General features: G+C 38.8%; 1 protein-coding gene across 1 annotated transcript in view; it reads left to right on the top strand.

Moving 5' to 3' along the window:
• Nucleotides 1-748: 748 nt before the first annotated feature.
• Nucleotides 749-14,772, top strand: part of KIF21A (kinesin family member 21A) — a gene marked incomplete at both ends in the record, with an annotated part of 50,149 nt that continues 36,125 nt past the window's right edge. The window contains 6 exon segments of the mRNA XM_008944274.1: nucleotides 749-971; nucleotides 2,280-2,462; nucleotides 5,620-5,769; nucleotides 6,473-6,607; nucleotides 9,702-9,869; nucleotides 11,724-11,839. Coding sequence (XP_008942522.1) covers nucleotides 749-971; nucleotides 2,280-2,462; nucleotides 5,620-5,769; nucleotides 6,473-6,607; nucleotides 9,702-9,869; nucleotides 11,724-11,839 — 975 coding nt within the window.

The following is a 14,772-nucleotide window of genomic DNA, read 5'->3' as shown; positions in this document are numbered from 1 at the left end:
AGAAGTCTGAGATGGCTGTGTTCTACAAAGTAGAACAAACTGAACACATGGGAAAAAAAGCTGTAATTTCTCTCAGTGGAAAAACAATGAGGAATGAGACATTCTTACCTGTAGAACTTGTTAGAAATTTTTTTCCTCTGAAGATATGGTGCTTCACTGAAACTAAACATTTCACAGAAGTGTTCTGTCTGTGACAAAACTCCTTTCCTGTCAAAGGAAAAGAAGAAATGTGAGACATCTTGCTCTCATAGCAAGGAGGCTTTTGTTTAACATGATATGTAGACTTTGTGGATCCTTGCTCCCAAATTACTCCTTAAACTATCCTGCATTTTTTTTTCATATTTCTGTTACTATTTAAAAAATAAATCAATTTTTACATTGAAAGCATGAATAAATCTGATAAAACTGGAAAAACTGATTTCAAAGTCTGAAATGAATAATGGAAGTTAGTCTTTGGTAATGCCTGGTATACATACAGAAGCACTGGGAGTTCTAGGCAGGTTGTCAACTTGGGTTGGTAGGTGAGCCCTCAGGGAAGATAACGTCATTTGCATGAGCAGTTGTATGAATGGGAATCTGATACAGTCAGTACTGTGCCTCTGACAGCTGGAAGCTTCCTGGCTTATGAAAAATTATCATTTTTCAGTCAGTAAGGAATTCTTTTGAGGTTTCTTATTTACATTGTTTGTATGCTCCTCTGTCTGATGAGATGAATTTATAATAGTTCATTTTGTCTTTTCCAAAACAGAATTAGACCACAGCTAGCCAAAGAGAAGATTGAAGGATGCCATATTTGTACATCTGTTACACCTGGTGAACCTCAAGTGTTCTTGGGAAAAGATAAGGCCTTCACTTTTGATTACGTCTTCAACATTGACTCACAGCAAGAAGAGATCTATATACAGTGTATAGAAAAACTGATTGAAGGCTGCTTCGAAGGCTATAATGCCACTGTCTTTGCTTATGGACAAGTAAGCTTTACAGTGTTATTTGAAAAAAAATTATTTTGGAATTAAGAGTTTCTTGGAACTGATCTTTCTCTTAAAATTCAGAACGCATAAGTGTGTTTTTTAGTATCTGTTTTATTTTAAACAAGATATCCTGTAGGAAACTTTAGGAATTTGTATAGATCCTGAGCAGAATGGCAACTGAAACACAGGGGAAAAAATAAAAATTGGCAATAGTAATTAATAGTAATGCTGAAAAAGCATGAATCCATATAATTCCTGAATTCACCTCTGTGCAGCAATACAAATCAGTGACTTAATCAGATGATATATAGCTAGAGGTTGTACTGAGATTCTTTTCTGAGCAATTACCCATCCCTTTGCATTTCCAGATTCTTTTAGGAAGAGGAGGGTTTTCATTTATTTATTTTTTTTTTAAATAAATCCTAGGTAACTTTCAGTCACAATATTTGTGGGCAGAACGTAGAGATTGGATTCCAAAGACAGAGAACTTTTCATAGAGTACACATCCTCTTAGTACACTGGGCACACAGTTTACTTCTCAAAGCTGAAATATCATTGAACACAGTGTAGAGAATGTTATTATCCTGTGAATATTCCTTTAGGAATTGATCGCACAAAATTTGGTCTTTGCTGCTGAATTTCACCACTGTTAAATGTCATACCTCAAGTTGTCTAGTTGAAGACTAGTCCTAGTGAAACTAGTTTAGTAGATCCTGTTCAGCTGTGTGATACTATCTTTATCTTAGGTTTGACCCACTAATTAAGGGAAAACACAACACTACCTTGTCTTCTACAGGGCTTCACATCTAATTAAGTAATTTTCCTAGTGAAGATACAGCTTGTATTCTTCAGTGCTGTCTATAAATTAAGAATGATGGTAATATTCCCCCTGAAACATATAGATCTAATGAAGGGAGTAATTTGATCTACTTCAGTAAAGAATTGAAAATGCTTCAACCTCCAAAATATATACTTTAATTAACAGTCTTGGTTGAAAACAAACTATTCTTTTGACCTCAGAGCTGATAGCTCAAGGTTGAAGTAAGCAGCTTAGAGGAAGCTTGTAGAGAGAAGGTTATGAAAGACTGAATTGGTCCCTGCCTCCTGTATGTGATCTGTGGATAAACAGTGGAGTTTATCCAACTTCTGCTGTTTACCCATTTTTCAGAATGGCTGCTTATTGTGCATGTTAATATTGTAAAGGTGACAGACAGTAGTCACTATTTAGCACTAGTGTTCAAAAAATGCATTTCTCTGGTCTTTTGGTGCTATTAACATGTTCTAGTGACTACTCCTTTTTCAATTTAGACAGGTGCTGGCAAAACATACACCATGGGCACTGGATTTGATGTCAACATAACAGAGGAGGAACAAGGCATTATATCACGTGCTGTTAAGCATCTTTTCAGATGTATTGAAGAAAAAAAACAAGCTGCTATTAAACAAGGACTTCCACCTCCAGATTTTAAAGTGAATGCACAGTTCTTAGAGGTAGGTATGATCTGTGTCTGTGTGTGTAACTGCATGTGGGTTTTTTTTTTTTTAAGCCAAATAAACCCTTTTTCTGGTTGCTACTTTTACATTATTTTCCTCCAAGAAGTTTTTAAATAATCTTGAAGTTTTCAATAGGAAATTCTATGGTATTTGCTTCAGCTCTTCACTTTATGAAAAAGAGCCTTTTTATCTTATTCCAATTGTTTTAGTAGTTTTCTTTACAGTGTTTTTTGGAAGTGTAAAATCAGTTACAGTAATTGTCGTTTATCCCTTTCTGCAGCACACTTGTTTATGTGGGGCCTGTTGCTCTTGCTTGTTTGCAATTCTTTACAAAACTTTAAAGCAAGAAACTACATATATAAAAAAAAAAATCAATTGTATGTTGTGCCTTTGAGCAGTGACCACACTTCACTTGCTTTTGTCACTTTGCCATAGATTTCTCTAGGAGACTTTCTGTTCAGGAGGCTTGTTTATATTCCTTTCACCAAAGAAGAAACGTAGCATTTTTTTTTTTTTCTGTGATCCTAAATGGTTTAGGAATGGGCTTCTGTGCCACTGTTCCCTCTTTCATCAGACCCAGAGAAATCCTTGGTCAGTGCTGTGGAAAAACCGTTCCCTTTGTGTTTTCTTGTAGACACAGCTACTGGTAAGAGAGGCTGCAGCCTCTGCGATCTTTCCAACCTGCAGCAGCTGTTCGTTTAAGTCTTCAGGCTTTTATGTTGTCTCCTGCCTGTGGAACTATTTTCTAAATTGATTGATTTGGGCGTAGCATATTTACAATCTCTACCAAGCTGCAAAATCTCATACTTTAAGCACACTGAGAGGCAGAATCAATTTAAGGAAGAACAGGTATTTTAGATCAGTATTTGCAACTTTACTTACCTACTTTGGGAGAACAAGGACCTCCCACTTTGGTATTATCCAAGGGTAAAGCTGTTGGTTTTATTACTGCTGAAGTAAATGATGTCCTTTAGTCATGTTTCTATAATGGTTTTAAAGATTAACAAGCTGCCATTAGTTTTGCACTAGTATAGGTTTGTCACTGCTAACCTTAAGCAGAGCTTTTTGCTGCTCTGGCTAATGTTTGCCTAGAGAGAGTCCAGGCTGGAGCACGGGCTGTGCAAATGTTGTACTCTTCTGTTTGAATACTGGGGTGCTGCAGCTTCATTTCTGCCTAGGCAAAGAGGAGCTGTGTAGCTAGTTGTGGGATTGTTTCTTTTTTTATTTTTTTTTTTTATATAAACGTGACTGAGAGTCCCAAAGTAGAGAGGTAACAATGTTGCAGTGATAATGGTATGCAGAATTGCAGCCATTTACAACATATATCAGATTAAATAACATACTAAAACCTGTTTTTAGGTTAAATTATGTATATAGTGTTTTTTCCCTTAACAAAATCTCACTTTTTGGTAGATTTTTTCCATTGTGCTCAGGCTAAATTGGAGCTTTCCCAGCTAGAGCTTGTTCTGATGATTTACCTTCTGATACAAGAGTAGTGCATGATATGCATCTTCTTCCTCCCACCCTATCTACTGCTGGATTATATGAACAATAATTTAGTCACTGAACAGTTGAAGCAAGGTTTTATTTTGGAATAACTTTGAAGTCTGACAGCTGAACAACTGTTTGGAACAGTGACTTCTGCTAGCTGCCTTCTTGCTTGTTTTCAGTTTGCAGCCTGTCTCAAATCCTTTCTTACCTACTAGCTTTGACAAAAGATAGGCATAGGCAGTCCTGTGCAATCTTAGGTACAATATCAGGATCCTTTCTAAATTGTGACATGTTTGTTTGCACTCAGCAAGGGAAAACATTAGGAAGAAGTCTCCTTCTTAGAGTATTTCTGACTAATAGTTACATATAATTACTTTTTAATGTGTAAAGAATTAAAAGCATTGCATTCACAAACGCTGAACTTTTTCTTCTTGGGGATGGCTTTTCACTTGTAGGGCAGAAAGCCTCTTGCTTTCATTGCATGAGAAAGTACATTGGGTGAATACAGATCTATGGCAGTGGTTCTTTACTTTGACCAGGGATTTAATCACTTTGGCTTAAGCTCTGCTAAAGTGAATTGGTGCAACCAAATTAAAGACATCACAACTGTTCTGGTATACATCAGCATAGACCTGAGCCATGAGATTTCCAGTGTGACACTGCTTTTTCTGTTTGTTTTGTGTTGTTTTCTTTCTTTCTTTCTTTTTTTTTTTTTTGTTTGCCCTGATGTCTTTGATTAGATCTAAGCATCTTTGCTAAAACTCAGAACATTCTTCTCTAACACTGTAACACCAGTAACTGCGTAGTAATTTCTGTTGTCTTTCCTGGTTCTGATATCATTTGCTAACCTATAAGTCTAATGTGTTTAAGGATACTGAGTTGAAAGACCACTAAATGTACATGTACTTGCCTTCAAAAGACCCAGTGAAGTGAGCAGTAAACATTAAGCAGCCCAAAACACACAATAAATAGTTGCTGTTGCTCATATGATTGTGCCTGAAAGTTGTAACTAAATCTGGGGCACCAAAGTGCAGGCATTGTCTGGAGTAAAGAACAAAAGCCCTGCTCAAGAAACTATGCCAGAGTATTTTTGGCCTGCTGGTTGCACAAACTTTTCTATGTTAAATTCCTTCCAGAACAGAAAAAAAAAAAAAAAATCTAAATGAAAGAGAGATATGGAATTATTAAGATGTGGGAAAGGAGATGAGAGACTGTGTGACAGCAGGGAGAGCAAGTGGAGTGAGTTTAAAGTGTTCGGAGGAGGGTGCAGCCAACTGAATCAACAAAAGAAAAGCCCAAGGTCAAACCTGAAGGCAGCAGGTGTCTGCCACAGACACCGCTGGAGCTGCTGTGCTGCTGGCATCGAAGGTGGCCCCTTCCCTGGCCCACCAAAGAACTCTTCCAGATCTGACAGTGCAGAAGAAGTCACTGCAGCTTTGGGTGCCATAATACTAAGCTGTGTGGGTACCAATTTGCAGCTGCTCTATCATCCTATTGTACTTGTAGGTTTGGATTTCCCCAGCATCCTTTTTTTGAGAGCCTTGGCATCTGTTTTTTTAGAATTTGTTTTATGTGCCACGGACAGATTTGTTAGTCTTTGGAGAAATTGCTTCCTAAGGTGATATGTGTTTTTTGATGTGTGTCTTTCTTTCTTTCTCCTCAGCTTTACAATGAAGAAATTCTTGATCTGTTCGATACCACACGTGATATCGATGCAAAGAATAAAAAATCAAATATTAAAATACATGAAGATTCAGCGGGAGGAATTTATACAGTGGGTGTTACAACCCGAACAGTGAATGGAGAATCAGAGGTAATAAATGAAAATAAATTACTCTGTAGCATACCAAATGCATTCTAAAAATATTAACTGTATGTTTTGATAAACAGTTAAAAATAGAGGTTATGCTTGATAACATCTGCACTTGGACAATTTAGGAGTAATATTTAGCTGAAACTTTATTTTTCTTTAGTTCCCGTAGCCTTAAATCTGATACATGTTTGATATTAATTGCACACCACTCTCACGTAATGCTTGAAACACTTTTCTCTCCCAGCAGAACTGTATTATTAGCAAAACTGGCACATGTGTAAATATGATCTCCCAAACCTTATATATGTTATTTTTCCTGTGACGGGAAAGCTTTGTATGATAACTGATGTGAGGTACAATGCCCTTCATGTGCATTGAAAATCTAAATGCACATATTATCATACTATACATTTTTATACAAAAAGTACCAAAATTGTACACTCCTGCCATGGGCGACTGGAAGGAAGATTGCAATGTTACTATTAGGGACAGTAAAAGGAGAGGTACAAAGATTTAAGTATTTTCTTTCAGAAACCACAAAAAATACTTTTAGTTTGTTCTTTAAAAAATCTGCGTGGTTTTTGGCATGTATGAAATCATAGTACGGAGAAAAAACTTATTTGTGTCTGAAACAGTAAATGTTGTAGGAACACTTTTTATTTAAAGTGTAAGCAATGCAATGTACTTTCTGTCTCTCTTCCAGATGATGCAGTGCCTGAAGCTGGGGGCTTTGTCTCGAACCACTGCCAGCACTCAGATGAATGTTCAGAGCTCACGGTCACATGCCATCTTCACCATACACTTGTGTCAAACCAGAGTCTGCCCTGCGTTTAACACCGTATGTGTCTTTACTGTTATCAAACTTCACTTCGGTAACCAGTCTTCAGAATGTGAATATTGTTTTGGCAGGCACTGCTATTTGAACTGCACTTCATAAAGATGCTGCAGTCATCGTCACGCTTGATGACATTGCTAAGCATTATAATAATTTGATTTAATCTGTGCATATGCAACTGTCCTTTAGCCAGAGGCAATCATAAACTGAAGCTCTTACATGAACTTGCTCATTCTCCTCTAGTATTTTGTTTTTTGGTTTTTTTTCAGTATTTTGTTGCAACATACCCAAGTAAGAAACTTAAAATATAATTTGTCTTTAATTGGGAAAGTGTTTTCAAGTGTCTTAGTAGTTAGTGGGCTGAAACCTGCAGTCAGCTGACTGAAAATGCTTGAGTATTCCAGACTGTGTTGATATCTGTCACAATCCACCTGTCGATTTACAATATCCAACAAGAAGCAAGTAGAAAAGCACCTGATTCTGAGGCTCAGTGTATTTGTTTTAAATAGATACATATTTGGAGGTCAGATGTGTTGTTAAGTCTATGTGCTCAGCCTAAAATTTAAACTATGAATGTACACAAAGCTGTTCTGTAGAAGATCTTTTGTGTGACTGGTTAGTTGTTAGTTTCTCTTGGTGTATCTTGTAAGGAGGAGAGTTCTGAACAAACTCATATTACTGAAAACTAAAATAGCTTCAGTGGAATTGAATTTGATTATTCTAAAGGTATCAAAATTTTTAAATATTTGGGTGAACTCTTGCTAGCATTTTAGGCATACCACATTTTTAAGCATGTGAAACAGTGAAATAGGTTTGTAGTGCTTTTCGGGGGGGGTTGTGCTGTTTTTAACATTACAAATACTCATTTGCAGGCAAAATGAGTGTCGCTCTGTAGTCCCTTGTGGTATGTAGACCTGGTTTGTACACCTGTTAAAAACACATCTTCCTGCATTCCACGCTGAAACTGTGGATCTGGTGGTGTGGGCAGCTCTCTGTCTTCTCTCTTGGGAGGGACTGGCATGGCACTTGGAGCCCACACAGGGCACCTCGGTCACTGCCTGATGACACTGTCTGCTCGGAGGTTTTGCTGAAACCTGTCCACGTAGCTAGGGAGTGAGATAACTCACCTGAGAGCCTCGTTTCCCCACTAGCTGCCAGCACAGCTATCCACCTGTGCTGCTGCACTTCCAGCCTTCACCAGCAGCCGAGCCACCCACCAGACTCTTGCCTGGCTCTGCCTTGTGTTTAACTGAGGCTTGTGTTAGAGGGGTAGGTGGCTGCCTTCTGCCTTATGTCAAACTGTGTTTTGTTTCTCCTTTTTTTGGGAGATATGAACAAGATAATTAGACTGTCTGGAACTGGGCATTGCTAGATCCTTAATCTGTGAAGAGGGCACCCGCTTCTTTCCCTGTGGCGTTTAGGAGAGTGGAGGTTAGACCTGACATTGACCTCTGAATGCTCCTGGAATATAAATTGAAACAAGCTATTATTGGGTGGCCAGAAGAGATGCAGCTCAAGTTTCTGTAGACAACAGTTTTGGGAGACCTTTGTTACTAGGGCAACACAGTTTCTCCTCCTCAGATGACAGTGTTGGCCGTGTCCCCTCTGCACACTGGTGCCCAGTGTGGGCAGGCAGCCAGGGCTGCAGTGCACAGACACACTGCTCCTCACTCTGTGTTCAAACCATCCATGCTGCTTGGAAGTTTCTGTATACATATTTGACATAGTAAGTAAGCGAGAGTGGTAGGTTGCATTAATCATTACACTCAGGGCTGGGAAAGAGGGTGATCCAGAGCATTATAAATGTCAAAGTATCAGAAATAGTGATTTCTGGTCTTGTGGAAGTGGCACAAGTCCTGTTCTCTTTTGAAACTGCTACAAAAGGAGGTAATTTAAGAAGCATGAAATGTTTAACTACCATGAGAACGGTTTTGCTCAGCAGAAATGCATGTCCCCCTTGAGTAGCTAGTAGTGTGGGCTTAGCTGACCGAGGACATAAAGATTGTTGCCACAGAATACATGAGGGGGTGTGTGTGTGTTTGTTTGTTTGTTTTGTAAAATAAGACAATCTGGAACAAGCTATGTTTACTGCAATAGAAGATCCTAATCTAATAAAGCTTGTAGACTGGGCTGTGTGAATGTGTTATAAATTCAGTAGTCATTCAATATATGCCTATTGCATGCACCATGACAAGTAGGTAGAAATTGCCTTGCAGTGTGGGTCTCTTACCAGGAACGTCAAGAAATGAGTGATTTTAAGATTTTTCTTATTCAGTGTTACTTTTCAGACAATAAGTCTAACTACACTGAAAGTAAAATAAAATTCTGCAGTATATGGTACAGCCATACTAACTGAGAAAATAAAAAAGCTTATCTGCGCTCCTGGGCAGACTCCCTGCACTGAGGGTGGCATGTGTTAAGTGCCAGTCATTGCAGCTTGCTTGGGGGAGAGAGCAGGGAGAAAAGAACCTCTTCTTTCTCCCTTGTTCCCTCTGTCCTTATTTTCTGGTCAAGTCAGAAGTGCTGGTGGAATACTGGCTGCTAGGAAAATCAGCTTAAAAATATAATTCCTAAAATAAAGTTGAAGAATCGTGCCACAGGGAAGTTAATGATGGGGGATAGAGAGGCATAAAATCAAGATATCTTTCAGTTATTTGGCATACCTGTGAACTAAGTGGGCCTGGTAATTTTGGACAATAATAATATAGTGATTTGTTACAGGTTTTTTTTTTAAAAAAAAAATTCATTTGATAATTGGTTTAAGACTTGCATTCTAGAGAAGTACAAATTTTATTGCCCATCTTACTGAAGACTTCTGTATTTTAATATATGTATCGCCCCGTTCCTCCAATTGTAGCTCCAGTTGTAGCTCCTACTTAAAGTAATTGGTATTCACATACATCTAGAGCTGAGTCTTCAAGAACATGTTAGTATATATGACTAAAATGGAGATAGGTTATTGAGAGATACTTTTGTTATAATAGAGAGTAAATAAGGAAGTAGACGGATGTGACAATATTTGGTTGCACCTTGCAGTAGACAGATCTACTGTGTATTAAAGATCTTACCAAGCTTTATGGGTTGTGCTTTATTTCAGGATAATGCCACCGATAACAGGATAATATCTGAGTCTTCTGAGATGAATGAATTTGAAACTCTTACTGCCAAGTTCCATTTTGTTGATCTAGCAGGATCTGAAAGGTTAAAGCGGACAGGAGCTACAGGAGAAAGGGCAAAAGAAGGCATTTCCATCAACTGTGGACTAGTAAGACTATAAAACTTGTTTCCATAGGCTGTTGGTACCATCCTCTCTTTCTTTTGGCATCACTTGTTTTTAATAGTCTCCAAAGTAGAAATGTATCATGTGCAGAACAAGGGTTGTAGCATGAGACTTAATAGCATGTATTGATTCTAACTAGATTCTGACTTGTAAACTTCTTCTCGGTTGTACTAGACCCTAACCAGTAAATTATAGTACTTAAAACTGTTGTGAAATACAGTTAGGTACTCAATTTTTTTAAAAATGCTATAGAGCTCCTTTCACTTCAAAAGTTTTTTTATTCTGTCAAGACCCAAACAACTGGAGAACATTACAAGTAGTTTGCAAGGAGTACAGGCATGTAGAATATGGACAATGAATAAGCTTAATGGATCAGTAAATGGTGATACTTTGTTATAGTTGTGAAACAAAATGTAAAATAACCCTAGACAAAACACTTCTAAGTAGAAACAAAGTTTTTAATTTATAGTATCACTTAGGTGGTTTTTTTGTTTGGTTTTGTTCTGGCTCTCTGTAGAGTTTTTAAAAAATTTATTGTATTAAATGCTTTATTTAACAACTACATGGAAAAGTAGAGCTGGTGATTATGAGTGGAAATTCTAGTTTCATGCCTTTGTTTTAAGCTACTTGGCTGTGTGGCAGCTCTGTGCAATTCTCTTTCAAAGATGCAAACCCATGTGTATTTTAGGTATGAAAACATCTTTTTTTTGTGGTCTAGTGTGTTGTACCAAAGGTATTCTGCAACTAGAATTTTCTTAGTGATGGTCTTGCCATTGTGACAGTGCTCATATTCTGTAATTTTTCTGGTTATATGATATGGAAGAGTAAGAGAATTCAGTTCAACTTCCTCACTGATATGAGCACAAATTCAAGAGGAATTTGGGGGTTTAGATAACATAGATGTATCATTAACAAATAAGATATGGAATATTACTTCATGTGAAGGTGAAAATCAGTGTGATAAAAGTAGTATTTTATAGGATTACAGAACTTTCATTTACAGTGAATTCCAGCTCTGGGCTTTGGGAAACAGATTGAAAGCGATTCAAACTCTTCACAGCAGTCACAGAACATGGTGTATATGCAGTTCTTCAGCTGCTGGATGCAGAAAGATGATTTTCAAGACTAAGAACTGGTTGTAGAGGGTGCCATCTAGAGGAATGTTATTTAATTTAGCAACGTGATTGAAATACACGTTAATGTTGCACATTAAAAATAATTTCACAGCCAAATGTTAAGTTGTTTATAAACACCAACTAGACCTTTTTAGCAATGAAATGGACATGATTGCAAGCCTTAAATGCTCAAGTCTTCATCAGGCATTCCTTATTTCATACCTGTAAAGGCAGTAAATTCTGGTTTTGTTTTTTTTTTTTTTTTTTCATATTAATGCCCCATATTTTATCTAAATCTGGCATAAAACAAGTTGATAAAACTCACTTAAGAATATAGCTACTGCTAGAATTAGAGATCAGCTTTAATAATTGTCGGAATTAAACGTTTATTACATAAAGTAGTTCTAACTTTAGTTTGCGACTGACATGAGATATCAACAGGCAGTACGTGCAAATTGTGCTGATCACTTAACACTCACACATACCAGACTGCAAGTCGTGCTTTTTTGTTGAGAGCACAAAAGTTTATATGTCTGCTGTAAAATGTAAACATTTTAAGTTGTTGTGATTTTGTTGTTGTTGTTTGGTTGGTTTTTAATGTTAACTTCTATGAGTATATTAAATTTTTTGCAATATAAAGACCCCAGTTTATAGCTGTTTTAAAAATAAAGCTACTCAGGAACTGCTTTTTAACTTGTGCACTACATGATTTGGTGTTTTATAGCTGGCCCTTGGCAATGTAATAAGTGCTCTGGGAGATAAAAGTAAGAAGGCAACTCACGTACCATACAGAGATTCAAAGCTTACAAGGCTACTTCAAGACTCTCTTGGGGGAAACAGGTATGAAAGCGAGAACATTTAATGCATTTTGTTGTGATTGAGCATGGAGGAGTACACAATATTCAGAAAGCAAAGTATTCATGGTTTTGGAAAGGGTTTTTATAATGTATAATATGAAAAATGAAAACTTTCATAACTTCCGAGGCAGGGTAGCAGTTTAAAAAAGTGGTAAAATTGGAGGAGTAGAACAGTTTAAAAAAATAGTAGTTCTACAATTCAGATAGGAAAATGGAGTTCAAATTGTTTGGTTCTCAAGACAGACAGCTAACAGAACCAGTCCTCTGTTTAGTATCAAGTAATCACATTCTCAACTGAAAGCACAAGTAGTCCTGATGTTAGAATTAAAAATACGTTCTTAATCTCACATATTCTTATTTTGAGGACTAAACTCAACGAGTTTGTAGAACTGACACAAAGGTATGTGGGAGGTCTGAGGAAGAACTGCTGAAACTGAATCTTCCTTGTATCCTCAGGCTAGTTACTTTTTCCACTTCAGTTTCCCACTGTATTTGGTGGAGGTAATTGTTTACCTCACAGAGGGTTGTCTGTCTTATTTGTTTTAGTCTGAAATTATAGAAAGTGAAGATGAGAGCCCAGTCTGCCTAATGGAAGTATTACTCTGTTGCCCTGGAGATAGTGCGCTTTTCCTAATGCAACCACCTAAGCTTTAACAGACAGCAGAGAAGCAAGTTCCTCTAAAGCCTGGAGGGGAGTATTCAGTCCATCAAATGTAGGTGTTTTCCCCTGAGGATTAGGCCATGTAGGCACCTTCAAGAGTATGATCTAGAGCTCTGTTTCTAACCCCTCTTGGTTGTTCTCATCTGACGTGAAGTGAATGTGCTCCAGGGAGTGAGGGAAGGGACTCTCCTTTCTCCATCTGCCTGTTGAGTGATGAAACCATTTGGTTGAAAAGAATTTTTTTTTGTTTTGGCTTTTTCTGCTTTTGTCCCACTGGTTCATGCTAGTCAGCCTGCTTAGTTTTCCATTTAGAGCAGGGAGTATATTCTCACCCTCCCATATCCCATGATGGAATGACTAGAAGGTGTTGTAGGAACCTGAAAGGAAGACGCTTGTTCATCTCTCTCTTGGTTCTAGAATTTGTTTTCTCCTGCTTTTTGCTGAAGTGCTCTAAGCAGTGATGTTATGAATCATGGAATAAATACAATTAGAGACAGATGTACTAAAGGTAGGTAATAGCTTTTGGGCTCCTGTTGGGGAACGGAGATAATTTGCAGTGGAGAATTCAGGCAGTTTGGATCTCAGTAGAACCTGAGCAGAAAAAAGGTACCTAGGCAGGCATGGACAGCTAAGATGAGCATTCAGGTAATGTTCAGGTTAAGTAGATAGGCACCTCAGGAATTAGAGTAGGCAGTCCTGACAACTGTGTGATCCCAATCACTGTCCAGGACTTTAGGTTGACCTTAAGGACTTAAATCTTTGTTTCTGTACAATTAGGCAAACTGAATATAATTTGAATCATAGAATCATAGAATGTCTGGGCTGGAAGAGACCTCCAAAGGTCACCTACTCCAACAGCAGGGACATCTCCAACTTGATCAAGCTACTCAGAGCTTCATCCAGCCTGATCTTGAATGTCTCCAGGGATGGGGCCTCCACCACCTCTCTGGGCAACCTATTCTAGGGATCTATCATGCTCATACTGAAGAACTTTTTCCTGACGTCTAACCTAAATCTTCCCTTTTCTAGCTTAAAGCCATTACCCCTTGTCCTGTCACTACAAACCCTTGTGAATAGTCCCTCCCCTGCTTTCTTGTAGGCCCCTCTCAGGTATTGGAAGGTTGCTATAAGGTCCCCCTGGAACCTCCTCTTCTCCAGGCTGAACAACCCCTACTCCCTCAGCCTGTTCCCATAGGAGAGCTGCTCCAGCCCTCTGATCATTTTTGTGTCTCTCCTCTGGACACGTTCCAACAGCTCCACGTTCTTCTTGTGCTGGGGGCTCCAGAGCTGGACACAGGACTTCAGATGAGTCCTCACCAGGGCAGAGTAGAGCGGCAGAATCACCTCTCTCCATCTGCTGGAAATATTTGAAAAATATTTCTAGGAACACCAATTAACTGCTTTATAAGTTTACAATCATTAAGGTTGGAAAAGATCTCTAAGATCAAGTCCAACCACCACCCAGCACTACCATGACCATTAAACCATGTCCCAAAATGCCACATCTACACGTTTTCTGAACACCTCCAGGGATGGTGACTCCACCACCTCCCTGGGCAGCCTGTTCCAATGTTTCACCACTCTTTCAGTAAAGAAATTCTTCCTAATATCTAGTTGAAACCTCCCCTGGCACAACTTGAGCCCATTTCTTCTTGCCCTATCACTAGTAACCTGGGAGAATAGACCAACACCCACCTCACTGCAAGTTCCTTTCAGGTAGTTGTATAGAGCAATAAGGTCTCCCCTCAGCTTTCTCTTCTCCAGACTAAACAATCCTAGTTCCTGCAGCCACTTCTCACAAAGCATGTTCCCCAGACCCATCACCATCTTTGTTGCCCTTCTCTGGACCCGCTCCAGCACCTCAATGTCCTCCTTATACTGTGGTGCCCAAAACTGAACCCAGTACTCAAGCTGTGGCCTCACTAGGGCCGAGTACAGGCGTGTGATCGCTTCTCTACTCCTGCTGGCCACACTGTTTTTGATACAGGCCAGGATGCTCTTGGCCTTCTTGGCCACCTGGGCACACTGCTGGTTCATGTTCAACCAGCTGTCCACCAGCACCCCGAGGTCCCTTTCTGCCAGGGAGCTTGCCAGCCACTCATTCCCAAGCCTCTGTAGCATTGCCTGGGGTTGTTGTGACCAAAGTGCAGGATCTGGCTCGGATCTCCTATGAAAGGGGAGATCAAGATGCAGTAGCACTGAACTTCGTGGTTGATGGTTTTCTACTGTGAGTTAGATCAATGAATAGTTTTGTA

Source organism: Merops nubicus, unplaced genomic scaffold, assembly GCF_000691845.1.
Source record: "Merops nubicus isolate BGI_N331 unplaced genomic scaffold, ASM69184v1 scaffold8667, whole genome shotgun sequence".
In the NCBI taxonomy this organism is placed as follows: Eukaryota; Metazoa; Chordata; class Aves; order Coraciiformes; family Meropidae; genus Merops; species Merops nubicus.
The sequence above is the reverse complement of the archived record's forward strand: the minus strand, read 5'-3'. Positions and strand labels throughout refer to the sequence as shown.